Here is a 21,763-nt window from a genome sequence, read left to right as displayed (position 1 = left end):
GACCTCTTGCTGCGCGGGAGAAAAGGAGAAGCGTGCTTCTCCAGTGTGACCCGCCTCCTGGAATGAAAGGGAAGCTTCGCCCCCTTCTGCCGTTCACTGCCTCCGGAGTAATGGCCGCCGCGCTGTATACAGAGCATAAGCTATGAGACACTACCGCCGGACAAGCCTTCCTCTCCATGTCGGTAAGGCTGGATATACTCATCACCAGCAATGTCTGCCGGGATGCGGTAGAGAGGGGGGGGATCCAGACCCAGCCGCGAGCAGCAATTCCAAGCATTAGATGGAGTGGTGTAAAGCACACAGACACTGGACTGTTGAGCAGTGGAAACGTAATCTGTGAAGTAACGAATCACGCTTCTCTGTTTGGCAGTCAGATGAGCAAGTCTCGGTTGGGCAGATGCCGGGAGAGCGTTACCTGCCTGACTGCATTGTGCCAACTATGAAGTTTGGTGGAGTAGGGATAATGGTATGGGGTTGTTTTTCAGGGTTTGGGCTAGGCCCCTTATCTCCAGTGAAGGACAATCTTAATGCCTCAGCATACAAAGACATTTTGGACAATGCTATGCTTCCAACTTTGTGGCAACAGTTTCGGTTAAGTAACCTCTTCTATTCCAACATGACAGTAAAGACATGGCTTGATGAGTTCAATGTGGAAAAACTTGACTGGCCCACCCAGAGCCCGGACCTCAACCCCATCAAGCACTTTTGGGATGAACTGGAACGGAGATTGCGAGCCAGGCCTTCTTATCCAACATCAGTGCCTGACCTCATAAATGCTCTACAGAATGAATGGGCACAAATTCCCACAGAAACTCTCCAAAATCTTTTGGAAAGTCGTCCAAGAAGAGTGGAAGCTGTTAGAACTGCAAATAGGGGACAAACTCCATATTAAAGTAGATGTATTTGAATACAATGTCATTACAGTCCCTGTTGGTGTAATGGTCAGGTGTCCGAATACTTTTGTCCATATAGTGGATATTCTTACTAGAGGTATCAAATTTTTAGGGGGCGATTCAGTTGTTTTTTTAAGGCGCTCTGACTAATGGGCACCCATGTTGCAATTCAATTGTTTTTGGCACCCATTAATTATCACACTTGTCATTCCTAATTAGACCAACAGTTATAATACAATATTAAAGGTTTTCATAATTAGAAATAATGAAGTACCGCCAACCTAAAAAAGGGCTAAAGTACTGGTTAGCAGCAGTTTGGGCGCCCAAAATCAGAACTTACCGCACATTTCTGCTCACTTCCTCAGGAGGGGACGAGCAGAAATGCCTGCGCCTGTTCACGCCCAAACGGAGCAACAATTGAATTGCTCAGTCGTGCACATGGCACCAACAGCCGCCAACAATTGAGTCGTCCCCGAAAAGTCACTCTACCAAAGATATTTCTTTTCAGATAGTATTTTAAATTTAAGAAAGTATTGCAAAAGTATTCTATTACAGAATATTAAAGTCTCCCATCATTTAGTACAAATCAAGGGCAATCTTTTACAGCTTTGCTGGGAGTGCACAAAACCTCCAAAACTATTAACCACTGGCAAGACAGGTTAAACACCAATGACATTGCTTGAGAAATGCGAAATCAGGGGTCCACTGGCCATGATGCATACACATGCAGTAAATGGAACAGACAATGGGCCATATTCAATTAGCTACGGGAGTTTTCCGCAAAAACAGCAGAATCTGTGTTTTTTTTTCCCTCGCGCGCAAGGCCGATTAGGCCGTTTTTACGCAGATTTTACCTCGCACCTCCATGAGGTGCGTGGTAAAGTCAGACTGCGGGGACTCCCACGCGAGAAATCCCCCCTAATTGAATTGGATCAGCAAGACAATTAGCCACGGGTGAACTCCCGCGGCTAATTGAATATGGCCCAATATCACAAAAAAACAAAAAAAGAAGAATACATGCCACAAAGTAACTGCTCCTAACCATAAGTGCTAGTGGGTGTGGATTCATTGCAAATCAATGCGTTCAATATTTAAGAAAAAAAACTTTAATAAAAGCATTTATATTAATGCCAGTGAGTATTGGCAGCTGTGGCTATGGGGTCTCTGTGCTTGAATTTGGCCATCCTTCTTCCCACCCAAAGCATAAATACTGGCTGCTTTTGCATGTAGCCCACAAAGGCTGGGCAGCTTTATTTTTACACTGCAATTTAGATTGGTTTTTGGACACGTCCCTCTGTACTCTCTCTGCACATTTTAATTCTGCTCCACCTGCATTGCAACGTAACTTTGCACCTTGAAAAAACAATTATGTGACCCGTCGCACAATATATCGTACTGACACCGTTTGGAACGATATATCGCATTGTGCGTACACCCGATAGCATGTGCCTGCGGGTCATTTAATCTGCTGTGCCGCACATGCGTGCGATGAATGACCCCATGCTCGTAAATGCAGTATGAATTCAGCTATCCTGCTGTCGCACTGCTGAAAGCAGATTCCTGATTTGCCAACTCGCTCGCAGGCTGGCAGCAGACTGTCAGTGATTGACAGTCTGCTGCCATTTGTGGGCGGGGAGGGGGTGGCGATGCCCTAAGTTTCCCAAAACGGAGGCCTGTCGCCGCCGTTGCAGGGGAAGGAAGAATACAGGATCTCCGTCGACTGACAAGAGATTTTCTGGCCTCTTCCTCTATACTGCGGCGGCCGGCTGTGGGACCCCATGGGTCACCGCAGCCGGCCAATGGTACGCAGATTATCCAATGCTGCGTTGGACAACGCAGCTCGGAAAAGTAATGCACAGGAGGTGCGATGCCTCCTGCTGCATAACCATATCTGCAAGGATCGCAATTGTAAAGCTGCCTGCGTGCATAAATCATATCTGGAGCCTGCGCTCAGCTTTGCAATTACGATCCTTGCAGAATCATGCCCTGTGCACGGTATACGGATGGCGCGATGTATCGTTCCATCACATTGTGCCATTGCTGGGTACACACATCGCATAGTAACTGGTAATAAGAATAGTGGTAGAAGAATTTGGAAACCAGCATGAAATTACTATTGGAATAAACCCAAATCACATATTTTACCTTGAGAGCAATTATTATGATGATAGCAACTAAAAACATCAGATATATCTCCAAGTGCCTCCCTGTTTTCATGCAAAATATATATTAAAAAAAAAAAAAAATCAACAACAATAGACATCATGCTTGTACAATTCACTTTTAGTACTATATTTTCTCTTTTCAACACAGGATAACACATTTTATATTGTAAGACTTATTTTCAAATTTGTACTGTATCAAAAACGGGTTGGGCATGAGATGTCGGCAGTCGGGATACTGCTGGTCAGAAAACAGACAGGGACATAAAAACAGTGAAGATCCCGACAGCGGTAGGTAAGCAAGTATAGTACAACTAACCCTAACCCTCCTCAGTGCCTAAACCTAACCCTCCCCCCTTAGTGACTTTCCCTAACCCTCCCCTTAAACCAGATCTTACCTTCGGGATGCCGGCGGTCGGGATACTGGTGTCAGGATCCCGACAATTCCGGCGCTGGTATTTAGACAGTCGGCATCTCGCATGCCGAGATGCTGACTACATCCTATCAAAAACATTCTGAATTCAATACAAGGATTAAAACTACATAATTCTAATAAAATAATTTATCAGCTGTCATACTGCCAAAGATGCAAGTAGTAATATCAAAAGCAAAAACGGTATAAAAATAGACTGGTATAACCATCTTATTCCACTTTTCATTTTATCCAAAAACTTCTAGAAGTTAATCCTAGTTGATTACTACTAAGTGGATGTAAAAGTATACCATGTTTAAATGGCACTTATAAATGAAAATTACTTTGCTTATCTGGAATTTCTCGCTTTTGGGAAAAACCGTCTCATATTTGAACTGCTCTCCCATTTTCCTCGAGAGCCACCAGAGAAGAGGACAAAACCCATCCAAACTGTTTCAATTAATTCAATAAACAGTGTTCTCCCCAGGCTGTTTTTTGTGGGTGTACCACCCGATAAGAAACAGCCTACCCACCCGGGACTTTGGGAACCTGCAAGTGGGGACAGTATCTGGGAGCTGTATAAAAGGGTCCAGATCCTGCACCTGTCTCCTAATCAGATGACTGGGCCTCTAATAAGAGGAGGAGAAAATATAAAATGTTAATTCAAGTTTAAATCATTATAAAGGTCAGGGTTTAAAACATTTTAGAATTGTGAAGGCCCCGCCCAGCTACTTCTTGATGCCACCCGGCTGGAAAAAATTTCTAGGGAGAACACTGAATAAGGCTATATAGGAATACTCCATTCTGCGTTTAACAGGACTGCATGGGTACAATCATAGTTTGCTGTGAGCTCACTTAACTTAGTGGCTAAACAAAGAGCTTGTAAACACGTAAAAAGCCATCCTGTTACATGGGAACGAAGGCGCAAGACACTTGTGTTTGCCATTACAAAGGAATACCCCAAGTTAAATTGTAAGGTTAGTTTAGAGATAGCACAGGGACATCTGAACAGCAAAACAACAATGGACACTGAGGGGGTCAATCCTAATAGGTGCGAGTTGTCATTGCAACAGTGTAGAAACGTCGGCAACAGCACCACAACTCACCCCCTTACAGCCCCGATCTTGCGGATATTTTGTACACAGCCCTATGGAGCTACGAGTCCGGGGATAGCGCAAGTACATACTCGCACAGTCACCCGGATCCGTGCCAGGTTCGACCCTGGTAGTTGCACAGATCTTCTCAGTATCACAAATGAAATAACTAATGAATACACCTGTGCACCAACTAGGAGATCTGTAAAACATGCACTGTTAGGAGCCCCTAAGAACTGGAGTTGAGAAACACTGATTTAGGTGTATGTTAGTAAAGAACATATGAAAGCAATGTAAATTAGGCTAAAAGGTGCTTCTACCAATAATGGGTGGATAATTATGTAATCAATTGTGTGCGCATCAATAAGAACAAGCATTCACTATAGAATATTTTGTATTGAGGAGTGCTAGGAGTTGCCAAATTAATCAATTTGGATTCTGTGATGCAAGTCAAATAATCAAATAAAGTGAAAAGTGCCAAATGGATTAACACTTAAAAAAAAAAAAAAAAAATATGTGACACTAGCTTAAAAAACATAACCCACAACTGGCAGTATGTGTGGCGTTATAAAAAGGATGACATAGTGGCATATATATATATATATATATATATATCTCTCTCTCTCTCTATCTGATAACAAAACACGTAAGGTATACAAACACATGCACAACATGTACATTACTTCATACAATCACTAAATACAGAATATGGGCTTCCAGAATTCAGATTCAGTTAATCTATTAGTTGTAATGAGGTACAAGACAGCAGTAAACTAGTGTCATGAGGTAAGATGTGAATGCAAAAGATCATTGAAAGTTTACAATGTGAGGAAAGATCAATTAGAACATAGGAAGATGTATCCAAATACACAGCTTCAATGCAAGATGACCGACCATTTAAAACAAAATCAAAACACATGAATGCAGGCTTTATCAATTATACATAAAATATAATTATAATAATTTGGAGGACCATGACAAAATAACTACTTTACAAAACCATGAAGCAGAAGGTAAAGATGGAGCCATCAAATTGAACATTTAATAAATAAGGCTGTGTAATAATAATTGTACTGGATGAAAGGGAAAGTATACGTGGCTATTTTTTAAAAAATTATCAGCATCAAATGAAAAAAAATAAAGTTATTGGCGACTGCCATTTTTGTCCACTTTTGGCATAAAGTATAAGCTGTTTGTGATCGTTGCTGTGGCAGAGAAAAATCAGAAAAAAAAACAAAATACGGAGTGAATACACCTGGAAAGAAAATAGATAGAACATATATCTTTATATAAAAAAAATGAAAAGCCTTTTCTCAAGTATGTGTAGAGACCGGTGGGGAGGGGTTTACCATGACGGGTTTGCTGTTCCACTATCACTACGGAATTTATTCTTGAACATATGCGCTAGTAGCATGCCTGGATATTGGTTAGGTCAAGTAAATGAAGCCATTTTTCTAGTGTCTTTCCTTCCTTTGCATTACACTAACAGAGAACTGAATGAGAAATAGCTGTAAGCATACCAGAAGCAATACTAACTTAATGTCTTCACCATCTCAGGGCATTATCATCCCTGTATGCCACAAAATAAAAACCAAACTTATTCTAGCAGTGCATAAATCTAAACCTAGTGGATGAAGGAAAAAAAATAAAAAATACAGAGAGTGAACAAACTCAATTCGGAGTCACACACAGCAATGTCTATTGGCGGTTGCCCTTGTGCGAGTTTATACAAATACTGTTACAAACTCCTTCCCTTGTATACATTCATGTGGCCAACTGTGCAAGGACTGAGACACACACTTTTAGCATCCGTGCACGCTGTAACGCCATCAAAACTTGCACCAGCCTTACGGCAGATACAGTATCTCCATTTCAGAACCAGGCCCATATGCGGAGAATTCAATTAATTTTGCACACCCGATTGCCTGTCTAAAATGATGGGGCGATATTCAATTGTTTCAGGGTTTCGCTCAAGTTGTGACCAAACAGACCGGATTTAGCCAAATAAATGGGCAAAAACCTGTCTGAAACACCTGCTTAGCGTGCCCAAACGGCAGTCTGGGAGCAAAAAGAGGGACTTTTTCGCCTTAGGCGGGCGCAAGCAGAAATCATTAATTAGTGTCCATCAGCAGAAACAAGTGAATAGTTCCAGCAGGCGCACAAAAACAATTCCCCACTATGTCTAATTACTATTATCCTAATCATCAATGCAATTTAATAAAGAACTAAAAAAATAATATTTATATACACACACACACACACACACACACACACACGGATGGTTTAAAAAAGTAATGTAACAAGACCTCTCACGTGTGTAATATTCTTCATTTCATTCTAATTTCCCACCAGGCCAGAGCAAGTAGACCACCCTCACGGCCATTAGTCTGTGCCTCATTATCAGTCATACTGTCCCAACATCAGTTGTAAGATGGTGGAAACATGGTCAAACATTCAGGTGTGTAGTGTGATCATATTTCGGTGTCTATCAGCAGCTGAAATTCATCACCAACTTGTTGAGGTGTACAGTGATAATGTCAGGTCACGGAAACAGGTTTGGGGGTTGATGCACAACATCGATCATGAACAACTGGGGTACAGGGAAAAAAAAAAAAAAGTGTTCACGCTGGGTAACAAATTCATAGAGGTTCTCAAATCAATGTGACATATACGTGTGGCCAATTCCTGGACACAATTTGCAACATAAGTTTTGGATAAAAAATTAGCAACAAATGTAATTCAATGTAATACTGAATGTGTTATAAGTGAAAATATTATTAGATGACCACCAAATAATGAAATCAAAATAAATGGAAAATATAAATAATAAAAATAAATATAAAATAAATAATGAAATTAAAATGAAATGAAATGTGAATGCTTGGATAATTAAAAACTAATAGACACTGGTGTGCTATTAGTGATGTATAAGCTCTTTTGTACAGGTGGGTACCTGCTGCTGAAGTGCAATGCAGCGGCTGCTGTCCCTACCTTACCCTAAAGCTTGACCAGACGTGGAGTTTCTATTCCTCTCCGCCGCGCCGCTGATGTCTTTGCCGGCGTTCGTGGAGGTTGCAGGAGAACACTCAGCCCCGTCTTCTTGTGCGGCGTGGACGTCCGACTTAGACCTTTTCAGGGTCTGCGTCCTTCCCGGCTTTTGGCTTCTGAATGTACAGAGCCGTCAGCAGTGGTGTGTAGAAAAGCTCCAACGCGTTTCATCCGTTTCCGGACTTTATCAAGGAAGCCAGAGTGCCCGTTGTCATTCTTATTTATACCATTAGGTCCTTTGTAATTGGCTGCAGGGGTCTCCTGCACTTCTGTTGCTTAACTCGTTAATTATCTTTATTGTTAGACTTTAAAATGACTGTTTGTGGACCGAATAAGGTCACCAACGTTTTAGATGCAGAATAATATGTGCAAAATAAAATAAATAATATGGGAATGATATATGTGGGAAGAAATTATATATATATATATATATATATGTGTATGTATGTATGAATAAAGAAATATGACTAATAATAAATAAAAATGAAATTATAATGAAAAAAATAAATAAATAAATAAAATGATATTGTAATCTTGCACAAAAAAAACAAAACAAAAATGATTTCATATTAAAGTGGTCACTAAAAAAATGGTACTAATAAATTTGGTTGCTGAAAGTCGAAAATGTACTTCATAAGTGTGTTTATTATTTATTAAAGGGTTGATTCATGTATTCTTCAAAAAAGAGCTGAGTTCAAAGTCTACATTTAGACCTCCAGGATGTAGGGTTTTTAACTCATAAATCCACTGAGTTTCTTTCTTTGACATCTGCTGTATATAGTCACCCCCTCTCCAATCAGGATCGATTTTCTGAATTGCCATGAACTTGAGTCCCTTAGGATTACTGTTGTGATGGGTGTGGAAGTGATCTGAAACACTATGTGTTCGTAAGCTCTTCCTGATATTAATAATATGTTCACTTATTCTTGTCTTCAGTTTTCTTTTTGTGCGTCCCACATATTGGAGTCCGCACTCGCACTCCAATAAGTAGATCACTCCTTCTGTGTTACACGTGAGATGCTGTTTCACAGTATATTTCTTATTAGTTACTTCTGATTTATACTTCTTTTTTCCTTTGATGGACACTGTTTCTACAGAGGTGCAGCTTTTACAATTGTTACTGTCCTTCTAGTGGTAAATAACTGGAAGTCAATGTTGTTTTCAAACTCTTTGCTCTTCTATATATCATAATAGGTTTTCTTGGAATTATCTCATTTAGAATAGGGTCCGTTTTAAGAATGTGCCAATGTTTAGACTGAAGTTAAGGTTTAAAGAAAGAAATTATGATAACACATTACTGGAAAACAGCCTTAAAGCGATAAAAATGAAAAATAGGAGTGACCTAATCACATACAATAACTCCAAAAAAGAGAAGGAACCACAATTATCTTTCATCACAAAATATAATAGCAATACAAAGTCATTGGGAGGACATTACCACTACAAGGACAGAGAGGCATTGAAAGAAATATAGGCTTTTATCATTGTAACAATTGTAAAAGCTGCACCTCTGTAGAAACAGTGTCCATCAAAGGAAAAAAGAAGTATAAATCAGAAGTAACTAATAAGGAATATACTGTGAAACAGCATCTCACGTGTAACACAGAAGGAGTGATCTACTTATTGGAGTGCGAGTGCGGACTCCAATATGTGGGACGCACAAAAAGAAAACTGAAGACAAGAATAAGTGAACATATTATTAATATCAGGAAGAGCTTACGAACACATAGTGTTTCAGATCACTTCCACACCCATCACAACAGTAACCGTAAGGGACTCAAGTTCATGGCAATTCAGAAAATCGATCCTGATTGGAGAGGGGGTGACTATATACAGCAGATGTCAAAGAAAGAAACTCAGTGGATTTATGAGTTAAAAACCCTACATCCTGGAGGTCTAAATGTAGACTTTGAACTCAGCTCTTTTTTGAAGAATACATGAATCAACCCTTTAATAAATAATAAACACACTTATGAAGTACATTTTCGACTTTCAGCAACCAAATTTATTAGTACCATTTTTTAGTGACCACTTTAATATGAAATCATTTTTGTTTTGTTTTTTTTGTGCAAGATTACAATATCATTTTATTTTTATTATAATTTCATTTTTATTTATTATTAGTCATATTTCTTTATTCATTCATACACACACATATATATATAATTAATTTCTTCCCACATATATCTTTCCCATATTATTTATTTTATTTTGCACATATTATTCTGCATCTAAAACGTTGGTGACCTTATTTGGTCCACAAACAGTCATTTTAAAGTCTAACAATAAAGATAATTAACGAGTTAAGCAACAGAAGTGCAGGAGACCCCTGCAGCCAATTACAAAGGACCTAATGGTATAAATAAGAATGACAACGGGCACTCTGGCTTCCTTAATAAAGTCCGGAAACAGATGAAACGCGTTGGAGCTTTTCTACACACCACTGCTGACGGCTCTGTACATTCAGAAGCCAAAAGCCGGGAAGGACGCAGACCCTGAAAAGGTCTAAGTCGGACGTCCACGCCGCACAAGAAGACAGGGCTGAGTGTTCTACTGCAACCTCCACGAACGCCGGCTAAGACATCAGCAGCACGGGGTAGAGGAATAGAAACTCCACGTCTGGTCAAGCTTTAGGGTAAGGTAGGGACAGCAGCCGCTGCATTGCACTTCAGCAGCAGGTACCCACCTGTACAAAAGAGCTTATACATCACTAATAGCACACCAGTGTCTATTAGTTTTTAATTATCCAAGCATTCACATTTCATTTTAATTACATTATTTATTTTATATTTATTTTTATTATTTATATTTTCCATTTATTTTGATTTCATTATTTGGTGGTCATCTAATATTATTTTCACTTATAACACATTCAGTATTACATTGAATTACATTTGTTGCTAATTTTTATCCAAAACTTATGTTGCAAATTGTGTCCAAAAATTGGCCACACGTATATGTCACATTGGATCACCTAAGCGCTTCCTTTTTGCTTGATATTACCCTCTTTTTATTTGTTTAATAGTTAGTACGGAAACAGCTACATTATTTTCAGGTGCGCTATTGTTATTTCTCTTAGGTTCTCAAATCAATAGTATTTGGAATTTCTCTCACGCACTTAATAGGGTACCATAAGGAGGGAGTGCAGTTCCTGCAGCGTATAGTTACAGGCTATGAAACATGGGTGCTTCATGTGACTCCAGAGACGAAGCAAGCATCCATGACATGGAAACACGCATCATCCCCAGCTTTAATGAAATTCAAGACAACTCCATCAGCTAAAAAGGTCATGGCGGCCATGTTTTTGGACCACAAGGGTGTGCTTCTTGTTGATTTCCTCACCAAAGGAGATACTATGAATGTTGTCCACTATTATGACACATTGAGCCAGTTGCGGAGGGCAATTCATCAAAAACGACCTGGGTTGCTGCGAATAGGGGCTGTATTGCTGCATGATAACGCCAATTGCACAAGTGAGTTGTTACGGAGCTAACATTGGGAGGTACTGGACCATCCTCCCTACAGCCCTGACCTGGCACCGAGTGATTTCCATCTCTTTGGACCATTGAAGAAGCACCTGGGTGGAAGGCGATTTGCAACTGATGGTGAAGTTCAGCAAGCAGTCATGTCCTGGCTTCAGGCGCTTGAGACTGATTTCTTCAAAGCTGGGATAGATGCCTTTGTGTACCGTTGGAACAAATGCTTAGACAGGTATGGGGACTATGTAAAAAAATTATCTGTACTATGGCCATACTATTGAGGATACATATATGTAAGAGTTCAATAAATTTATGCAATGAGAGGTCTTGTTACCTTATCTATTGAAAATTATATATATATATATATATATATATATATATATATATATATATATTCAGTTAAACAATATAAGGATGGTTTAAATTTATATTTTGTACACACAGAATGTACTATTTGTGTGTATCAATTAATACATAAATATAAAAAGGAAAAAAAATATTAGCAAAGCTGTTTATTTTGTTCAGTTTCACTGGTTCTACTGAAAGAATGCAGATTAATTAGCAGTGCAAAGGGTGATTTTCTCATATTGGAAAACTTGCTAGGATCAGGAACCACTTGTAAACGGCTGACTGTAGTGCAAGTATAACACTTGAGGGAGAAAATTTGAATGGAAACCTTGTTAATTGACTGTTTCACTATGTTGATTTTCTTTGCAAAATTATTTAAGAATTACTATACACAGTATGCTTCGTTTGGTCAGCTGGATTGCCAAAAGTTTAGAGGCCCAAGTTAAAGAGAAAGGCTACCATAGTCAACAAATGACTCATCTCACACACACACACACATGTAAGCAACATTTTCCACCTTATCCAAGTAAACAGGTTACATGTTCTATGGCCCGCCTTAAAGAAACAAACATCTGAACAGGATAACCAAATCTTGGTATGCATGCTAGGCTTAAAAATGTGTTTTACTTATTTAAAAAAAAAGTGAGTATAAATTCTGTTTAATGGCTAAAATCCAACTTTCTCCAAACTGAGCCAACACCTCAATAGTCCCTATCTGCCACACAATAAAGATTAAGGGGCACATCCACTAGACGATCTACTCCCTGTCCAATCTCTAAACGATTTTCCCTTGATTTTTTATCTTTCAGTCTGAACGATTTGCAAAACGATCTTTAATAGATCAAGTGAAATTGACCTGTTCAGTCGACTGACTAGACAATCAAACGACCAGCGGGAGCGCGCATCGTTGATCGTTAACAACCAAACACTGCACGATTTATAAACTATTACGACGTCGTTATCGTACAATCACCTGCTAAAATGGTGTAGTGGATGCCCCCCTTACTCATTTTCTCTAACTTATTTGCCCCTCATATGTGCAGCACGAAAACAATATATGTTTTAACATAAAAGTTTAACCCCATATATGTCTCCGATTAGTCATGTTCTACTTATCAGAGGCCACTGGGGTATGCTATACGAAGGTCATTGGAAGTGTGCTGTACAATAAAACTGTAAGGAGCAAGACTCTGCGTAAAATCAACATCTGGCTGTCATATCATAAGTGAATCAGCAGAAAATTGTTCGGTTCGTTCAGACCTTTAATTTCTCATAGCAAATTGGTTAAGTTCAGCAAAATTTACTGTATTTACTTTAATGACAGCTTTGTAAAGTTATTTTGATTTAATGGCAAGTTTCAAATCTATGTTGAGTTACTATATTCCAGCTAATTTGCAAGTCTATAAAATGAACACTTAATTTTTGCAAAACAACTTAACCGCATAACACAAAAACACACACTCCTAAAAAGAATGCTATAACTATTTAATGAAACAAATGCTCTTAATACTTCAGTGGACAAGAAATACTCAATTTTGCAAGAGATTTCACAGCTTCAAAACAACACAGCATAGCAAGCAACAGGAATGGCTTTATTCATAAAATAAAAAGCAGCTTTATAAAAAGGCTATATAAATTAGGCACATTTAGTAATACAATTATCCAGTAAAATCCAGGCTACTTTATTATATGCAGCAAACAAAGGTTTCTTTTTTTGCCCTATTCTCCCTCATTATTCAGTTCACATCTTCACCAGAAAGTATGGCCTTTATGTTTTTTGCGAGTTATGTTTACAAACACAGCTTTGTTGTATAGATACAGCAATACAAAGCATCTATTCAGGAAGAATACCAATTATCTCATCCCAGTATCACATAATAGAAGCAAACCTGTCCCCTGAATCACTAGTAAATGATGTATGGCAGTCTTGCACTTTACCAAAAAGAAGCAGACTCATTTTAGACATGTCAATTTGTAAATTGAAGAGATAGCATGTCAGTGATGCGTGTTCCAAGTGCAGCCAGAGAGAAACTTAACACTTGGCAGAAACGTTTTTGGCAAATAGAACAAAGTTACATAGGCAAATTATTTGCCGAATAAACTCATCATTTGCTGTCGAGTCAAACAGTGGCCACACTTTCCACCCAGAATAAGATATTAATGTTTCAAGCTCTTTGCAGAATAACAAAGAAGCATTTGTAACATGTTCCTAATGCCTTGGAGCAGGTGTTTAGCTGATGAAAGATACCATTTTAATCTTTAAGAAAGATCACAAGTAGTGACTGCTGCTTTCACACGTTTTGGGAGTCCAAGACAACCACACTTATCAGTTTAAGGGAATCTCTGAAACACTTGCAATAAAGCTGGATTTTAAATACTTGGTTGGTTGTCTATGAAGCTGCCTTTTTAATAATTTTCTAAAACAACTTTTTAGATATTGCCTGTATTTTTTTCCACCACCAACGATCAATGTTGCAGACCACACCCAATAGCAATATGTGTTACAAAAATCAAACAGTGCAAAACAATTATGCACTGTAAACAATGTTTCATAGCCTTCATAAATAAAAACAGTTAACATAAAAAAAAAAAAAAAAGGTTAAAACATGCTTCCCATTTAGCAAATATTTTTTATTATTAGTTTAAGAAATATTCAGCAAACACACACCTGCACTGGCTGTAAGTGATATTTTTTAATTTAATCAGAGTGCAGTATAGTAACCAGTCACAGGCAATCTTTTTTTTATAGCTCTACCAATTACGATCATTACTCCCACCCTCTGGAGTTGTACGTGCAGCAGGAATTAAACACTCCTGAACAGTTTACCATCATGAATATGCAATCCTTAGGAGCTGCATTTTAAATGAAAATAAATAAATTGTAACCTATGTTCCAGGAACTCTGCAATCATGCTAAACTTTTGAGATTTTCCATTAACCAAGTACTAAAGGGATTTGATTCCCAATTTTGGGAAATTAAAAAAAATATATGCATTTGAAAAGAAATTCCTGTTACATTTAGATAAAATCAATAAAAATCATAATAAAAGTAAAACACTCTAAGAGAAAATTAAATATATCTGAAGTTTCCCCGTTTACTTTGCAGTCATGCACACCAGTGACTGCAGGTAGGCTACATAATATATAGCACAACTTTCCTTTTGCTCTCTGGATAGGAAAAAAACAGTTACTGCTTCTCTAACCAGAACAAATATTGATATTATAAAGATCATATCAACAGATTATGCTCACATAAAACACCCAACATCAATAAACCATTTCAAAGCAGTCATTGCTCATATTGTTCCACAACGAACTAGGCGCTTAGATATAATGTACATTGGTTTTGAGCAAGCTGTGGATACAACTACAGAAATGACACCAGAATTGTTCAGCATCCCCTGAAGAGCCGATAACCACCAGAGATACAGTGGATGATTTGTATCAGACTGTACTTGGTGCGACTTATATATCCTGAAAGTTTTTCATTAACCCCCAATAAGAGCAGAGCCAGGTACTCACACACAAAATGCATTGCAGTTGCAAAATCACCGGCCCACATCCCTGTTGAAGCACCGTCTGAGTGGACATTTATTCCTACAAAGTTTGAATGTTAGTATTTCTTTAAACCAGTAAAGGGATGGCTGCCTTGTTCTCCACGTTATACATTTCAAAGCAAGGGAATAAACGTGCTATTTTCAGACCAGAGAATGATGGGTCTGCGTGTGATTTACATATTCATCGATAACAAATTTTGAAAAAAAAAAAAATAGTACCAAATTAAATAAATAAAATTTCTGGGAGAAGTATAATACCCATTGGCATCTGTATAATTACATACAACAGCTTCCAGCTTTTTCTTATGAGAGCTTTCCACTTGTGAGAAGCACAAATACATCAAACCTGTAAACTGCAGTATAGTTGGAAGGTTACATGACAAGTTGATAAGCATTAACACGTGTAGATTTTTTTTTTTTTGTAATGAAACATTTTTATTCATGAGTAGAGATACAACAAATTAAGACAAACAATGTAGTTGCAGATAAAACATGAATATACATTAGATGCTATATAAAAAGTAATGATTCATAAATATAGTAGATATTTTAAAATATCGAGAAATATGTTATTTAAAAAAAAATGTAGGGGTAGTTAAAGAGAAAACAGAACTCAGATACTGGAAAAAGAGGACAAAACTAGTGACATAAACAGAAGAAGAGAAGTAACGGTGAAAGAGCTCAGTCATATTCATAGTAACTGCAGATTATGTTTATATCAATGTTTTTACAGCACCAGAGGATGGGAAACACCATACAAAATAGCATGCCAAAGATCAGGTGATAAGAGTCTGGCTACCCTGAACGAACCAATGCTACCAAAATCACATGCATGTAAACAAAACTCTGTAAGATATGCTATGTTTCCATTGTGGCTATGTCACAATTTTGTTAGAGGATATCCATTTAGAATCGGAGGGAGAGGAAAGTAGGTGGGTCTCGACTAGTGTTGAACTACAACATCTGGTAGCTGTGCAAATAACCAGCACTATCTAATGTGAATGTGCAGAGTATCTTGAATTTTGTTGTGGGACTCCAAGTAGAGCAGCACAAATGGTAACTGTTCTATAGATTGCAAGTAAACCCAACTGAAAGGTCACTTTTTGTATGGATGTATTCCTGGGACAGTTCCACAAAAAGAAAAGGAAGGCATCTTCATCACATGCTACAAAAGCATAGCAGATATCCATTAAGGTACATACTATGGGGGAGATGTATCAAAGCTTGGAGATCGATAAAGTACCAATCAGCTCCTGTCATTTTTCAAACACAGCCAGTAAAATGTCAGTTAAGCTGCATACACACGGTACAAACTGCACAACCAACGAGATTGCTGAACGCTCTCCTTTCAACTTTCTGTAGTGCCGGACAAACTATATTGGGTGTACACACTGAAAGATAACTCTGATAGATATCTTTCAGTGAAGTCATCCAGCCACATCTGTGAACATGCAAATCGTGATGAAATCGTCCAAGTTGGCCTGCATGTACAGACGAATATATATTTATCATCCATGCGGGAACGCGCATCGTTGGTCATTCACTGCATAAAAATGAACGATATATCATTGAACGAAATCATTATCGTTCATAGAGATCGTACCTTGTGTTATGCACCTTTAGATGTTGATTGCTTGGTACTTTATCTCTCTCCACGTTTTGATAAATCTCCCCCTATGGGAGAAATTTGGTTGCAAATTCCATCTTAACCATACTACTGTATATTTAAATTTGGACACAATCCATATGCGCACGTGATAAATTGAACATCAGGGTCACCTCTATAGGGTTGTAATAACTAGACAGAGCATGACAAACCAAATATTTTTCCGATAGCCACACAAACTGTTAGTTCTTGCATAAATACATCCAACTCCGAAAATATAGTGTCTCTTGGGCTATAAAATAAATTGCTATTCCTCCTACACTTTATATATGGATTAGAAGGCTGGCAAAAAAAAAAAAAATGATGCCTCTTCAGGTGAGAAAAATAAATAATAATAAAAAACTATGCTTAAATTTCAACACTTGTGTTGTGTTAAGACACGCATGTACACAACGTACAGACAGACACATATATAGGTTAATTCTTTTCAGATTAAATTTTAACCTAGTGTGTGTACTTGTGTGTTAGGAAATTTTGACTAAGCTCCAAAAAGGCAGGAACTACTGCATAACCTGATGGCACTATATAAACAATAAAATTTATGTAAATATAATAAAATAACCCTTAAATCTATGCAATTTTAAACTTGTAAATACACATCGCTATGTATGCACAAAACTGATTTGCCCATTTCACTATCACCAAAATCCATAAATCAAGTTATTTTACATAACACCACATACTAGTTTTTAGATAATTTAGTCAAAACAGCCACAGAGAGTAAAAAAAAAAAAAAAAAAAAAGAATAAAAAAAGCTGGTTAGCAGCCAGTATTTGACAATTGATTGTCAAAAGATTTTAGAAATATCTTATTAAATGATGCCTAAATAAATTTACATCCAGGCAATCTTGTGTTCCACCAATGACAATACTGAACTTTTATGCTAACAATAAACATGTAATTATGCTCATTAAGTAAACCTGGTACAATTTCCCAAACCGTAGAGAATCTATTAAAATATGCAAGCAGTCCGCATCCAGACACTAGCTAAAATGACAATAATTGTTCTTCTAGCTTTAATAATATTGTAATTCCTTATAGTACTATTAGTAAGCAATAACAAATACTAGACTAGATAAAAAGCCATGTGTTGGAAGGCATTGTGTCACTGCTACTTTGGCGGCATCTCTCTGATAACTTGTGAATCAACGACATAATGGATGTGTGAATTCTTACAAGTTAACAGATTTTTTTAAACAAGGAAGCACATTTCATACTTGGCTGACATTCATACGATTATATATATATATATATCTCTCAACACATATACACAGATACCACATATGCTGTAGCATTTAATGTTAGATTTTTAACATCTCTCACTAATGAGATATATAAAGATCTACATATCAGACATACATACATTTTGATTACATTTCAAAATGACCAATGAGGAGTTTAAATGTCAATCATTCATTTAAACACAGGATAAAAAAAATTGGGCCCCTACATTTAGGTGCTACTGTACCTTGCCATTATCCATTTCTGACCAGGAGTGTTAGCCCATACATGCACAGGACTCTAAAGTTTAAGTCTTTTTTAAACCTGGTAGCGGATTAAATAAAGCAAAAACGGTATCCATGTACAGAAGGGGTTAAAGCTGCAGAGTATTAATGGAGAGCAATGACATTAAACGTGCACAACTACATATAAAAAAAAAAATTATCTTGGATTATTGTACCAAACTATATGTAGTTGATAAACAGATCACTATTAGATATGCCATGCAAGTAAATTGTCTAAATAATAAACAATGTATACAATAGGAAGTTTTCAAGGTCATCACTATTCAAATAGCTCATGGATAATGTAATATACCTCAAACCCATTATATCATATGCAGTGATTTAGAAATCTAAAACATACTTGGGTAACTGTGTTTTCATGTATTTTTATTCAAGTCAAATTATTCGTAATATACTCCATTTCACTAACCAATTAAATACACTGGTTATGAGTGAATACTTTAAAACCTAGCTGCAATATGCAAATATTATTAGAAACTAAACCATCATATTTATCTATATAATGAAATTCATTCAGACAACATCTCACAATGTCATAACACAATTTGTCTAGCGAGCCACATCTGGCTGTGCTAGCTACATGTAGCAAAACATGTGGAACCAATTTACAAGCTATCCATGTTCAATCCAACAGATTTAGTAATCAACTCTTTGTTTCTTCATTTTCTTCAACCGACTAGCATAACATGCTCTCTGCAGAATATAAACATGGATTTTAAAATAGAACAAAAAAGTCACCCCAATCTCTTTCCATAATTAAAAACTACTATTAAAACACCCTCACCTCAAATGATTACACTTAACCTAATAAATACATTACCAAAACAGTATTCCTATTAAAATAAAATAAAAAAAACCTAGAACACACTAGTGGCATGCATGTTTAGCATGTATGAAGTGTGTACAACTAAAACTGAGATACTGATGTGTAAAAAGTATTTACAGATGTCAAAGCACTTTAAAAGTAGTACTGAAATAAGTGACAAAATATTAATTCAATGAACAAATTTAAACAAATTCTTCACACATGCAGCACAATGCATCTTGTTTTGGCCGTTTCTTACCAGATCCACTGAACTGGCTGCTTCCTAGTGTGGTCGGTCTGGTTTTCCCACTATTAACAGGTGGGGAAAACATCTGCAAAACATAAAAGGATTTTGTTTTAAGTTTACTATACTACAGCAGACTCAGCAGCTAACATTTTATATGACAGCTGCCTGCAGAAATTGGTTTATACATGTCTATGTTTTTTTGTGTTATTTTCTTTTAGCTCTAAAATTAATAAAAAGCTGATTTGAGAAAAATAACACTCCAGGATCTGATGCAGAATGGTGCAACACAAGTAGTGTTTATATAGAAAGAAATCCATCCATTATATTGTAATAGGAAAGCATAATAAAAACACACAGCATCACAGTATACAGGTCAATGCTAATATACAAACATACACTATGACTGTGATACTTCAGGGCAGCACAAGGTCTGAAAAATATAGGGCAACAAGTGTGCATTTAATCAATTTGTCTGTAAAATTATAGTTAGTCACAGTTTTACAATTTTAGTGACAAAAAGACTTAATCAGGTCTTAAGTAACTGTATTTGGATTGCATCTTCTGGGGTCATTGTGTAGTATTCTAGTTATCAACAGATTGACCCCAGCAGTCTTAAGTGATTACATATTGAGAGTCTAGACATGAAAGTGATGGTGTCCAGGACTCTTTAGGCCGCCTGCTTGGTGTGCTCTTTTTACCGTGTGGGAGAAGCCATAAGACCCTGAAGGAGGATATCGTACCGCACTGAAATCCAGGAGATCACTCAGCTCCTTGTCTGTGCCTATTGCGGCCATCCGCTGCTGAGGATTCATCTCCAGCCACTCAGATCAGCTCCTGGGGAAAGATAGAGACACTTACACCATCTGCATCATCACAGCACCCCCTGGCTGCCCTCACCAGCCCATCTGACACTGGGATGGGAGGGCATAGGGAGATACACAGCTACCAAAAAAAAAAAGTAGCAACTCTCAGAAAATAAGTTTGAGCCATCAGCCCTGAGCTCACCACCTATGTGACCCAGCCTGCACTGTGCAGCCAAGAGAAGAGGGGCACAGGGACCCCCATCATCATCCTGCTGCAACAATAGGGCTGCAGGTTCCTTTCGTGCTCGGAGACAGGGGGCAGCTCTGCGGGACCCCACCAGCTATGTACTATACACATGCACTGCCTGGGGGCAGAGAGGGAGTGTGAGTGAGGGCTGTGCACGGGGTTCGCCAAGTGAGTGGGGGGGGGGACAGCCCCCGACTTACTCATTTCACGGTGCCCCCCATAACACACACAGTCACACAATGCAGCCCCCTCCCCTGATCCGCAACCCCAACACCCCACATTTACCTTTTTTTCCGTTTAAACATCCAACAATTGGATTGAAGTTTGCAGGAGTCCCGGCGCAGCTCCCTCTCCGGCTTCTGGCGGCAGTCTGCTCCCGTGTGCGGATGACAGGCGTCAATGGGCTGCTGCTTTATGCGGCTTTGTGTGTTTGCACCGCCCGGACAGGTTCGGTTTCCTCCCGATAGGAACTTGTGGGTCTCCCTCAGGCAGACATTTTTCTCGCTCGTCGAGCCTCAGCACCACACTAGCTCCAAGCTGCGTATCCCTACGCCTCGCCAGAGTAACAGGTCCGGGGCTTATTTTCCTCCTGTTAACTCTTCCGCTGCCCGCACGTAACCCCTGCAGTGACAACTAAGATCCGGCGGCTCCAGAGAGGGAGCGAGCGAGGGGGCGGAAGGATACAGCTGAGCGGCTGCTCCGGGGACAGTTAGCAGCTATGAGGAGGGCGCAGCATGCCGGGCTTCCCGAGTCTCTGACACCCTTAGGCCCTGGCGGGATTCTCCTCGCTCCATACACAGCCCGTCTGAGGACGGTGCTAATTGGCGGTGTAAACGCGTCCTTCTTAGAAGGGGTCGGTGACAAGCACAGCAGCAGCTGCGAGAGCCGCGGCCCTCTGGGGGTGGTGGAGAGCCGCTGCCTGTGGCAGACACAGATCGATGCTGTCAGAAATTGTTGATAAATGCGCTGTCAGTACAACGTGCGGCTTCATTAACGCCAATAAACTCTCCTGTCTCAGTCACACTGGGTGCCCTTTCCTCCTGCAGCCCTGGCAGTGTCTGCGCTGCGCTTACAGAAACCACGTTTATCCCCGAGCCTAAGTTTATCGTTATTTGCCCCCCACCCTGTGTGAGATACCCCACTGGTGGTTAGCGGCTGGGTGCGCGCTCCCGCGCATGGCAGGAGACTGGGGGACAAACGCGTTACCGGGGCTCGCTCCCGGGAAGTGTGACACGTGTCCTCCCGGGTGGCCGGCTGCCAGCTGAGGCTCCTCTGGTCAGATGCACATTGCACACACACAGCGCCGCCTGAGCCTCCAGCTGCAGCCCCACTGCCAGGCCAGTGTATTCAGCATACCTGCGTGTAACTGACTGACTTACCACTACTATCTCCCTCTCTCTCAGGCTGAAAATCCTGCTACCTAAATCCTTTGTACTAGGGCTGTATACATCATACGTTTAGAGTAATGAACGCTGG

General features: G+C 39.0%; 1 protein-coding gene across 10 annotated transcripts in view; it reads right to left on the bottom strand.

The window, feature by feature from the left end:
- TCF12 (transcription factor 12) overlaps nt 1-21,529 on the bottom strand; it is a 292,270-nt gene extending 270,741 nt beyond the window's left edge. For 2 of the 10 annotated variants that reach the window (XM_088445082.1, XM_088445091.1), the window contains exons 1-3: nt 20,573-21,525; nt 19,936-20,071; nt 19,250-19,322 (exon numbers count right to left, since the gene is read on the bottom strand). In XM_088445082.1, coding sequence (XP_088301208.1) covers nt 19,250-19,322; nt 19,936-20,049 — 187 coding nt within the window. In that variant the 5' untranslated portion in view covers nt 20,050-20,071; nt 20,573-21,525. Of the gene's footprint in view, nt 1-19,249; nt 19,323-19,935; nt 20,072-20,572 lie in introns of all 10 variants that reach the window. The other 8 variants (XM_088445109.1, XM_088445145.1, XM_088445100.1 and 5 more) reach the window with 7 other exon arrangements.
- Between the last annotated feature and the right edge of the window lie 234 nt (nt 21,530-21,763).

This window comes from Taudactylus pleione, unplaced genomic scaffold (genome assembly GCF_031769625.1).
Source record: "Taudactylus pleione unplaced genomic scaffold, aTauple2 ptg000019l, whole genome shotgun sequence".
NCBI lineage: Eukaryota > Metazoa > Chordata > Amphibia > Anura > Myobatrachidae > Taudactylus > Taudactylus pleione.
The sequence above is the reverse complement of the archived record's forward strand: the minus strand, read 5'-3'. Positions and strand labels throughout refer to the sequence as shown.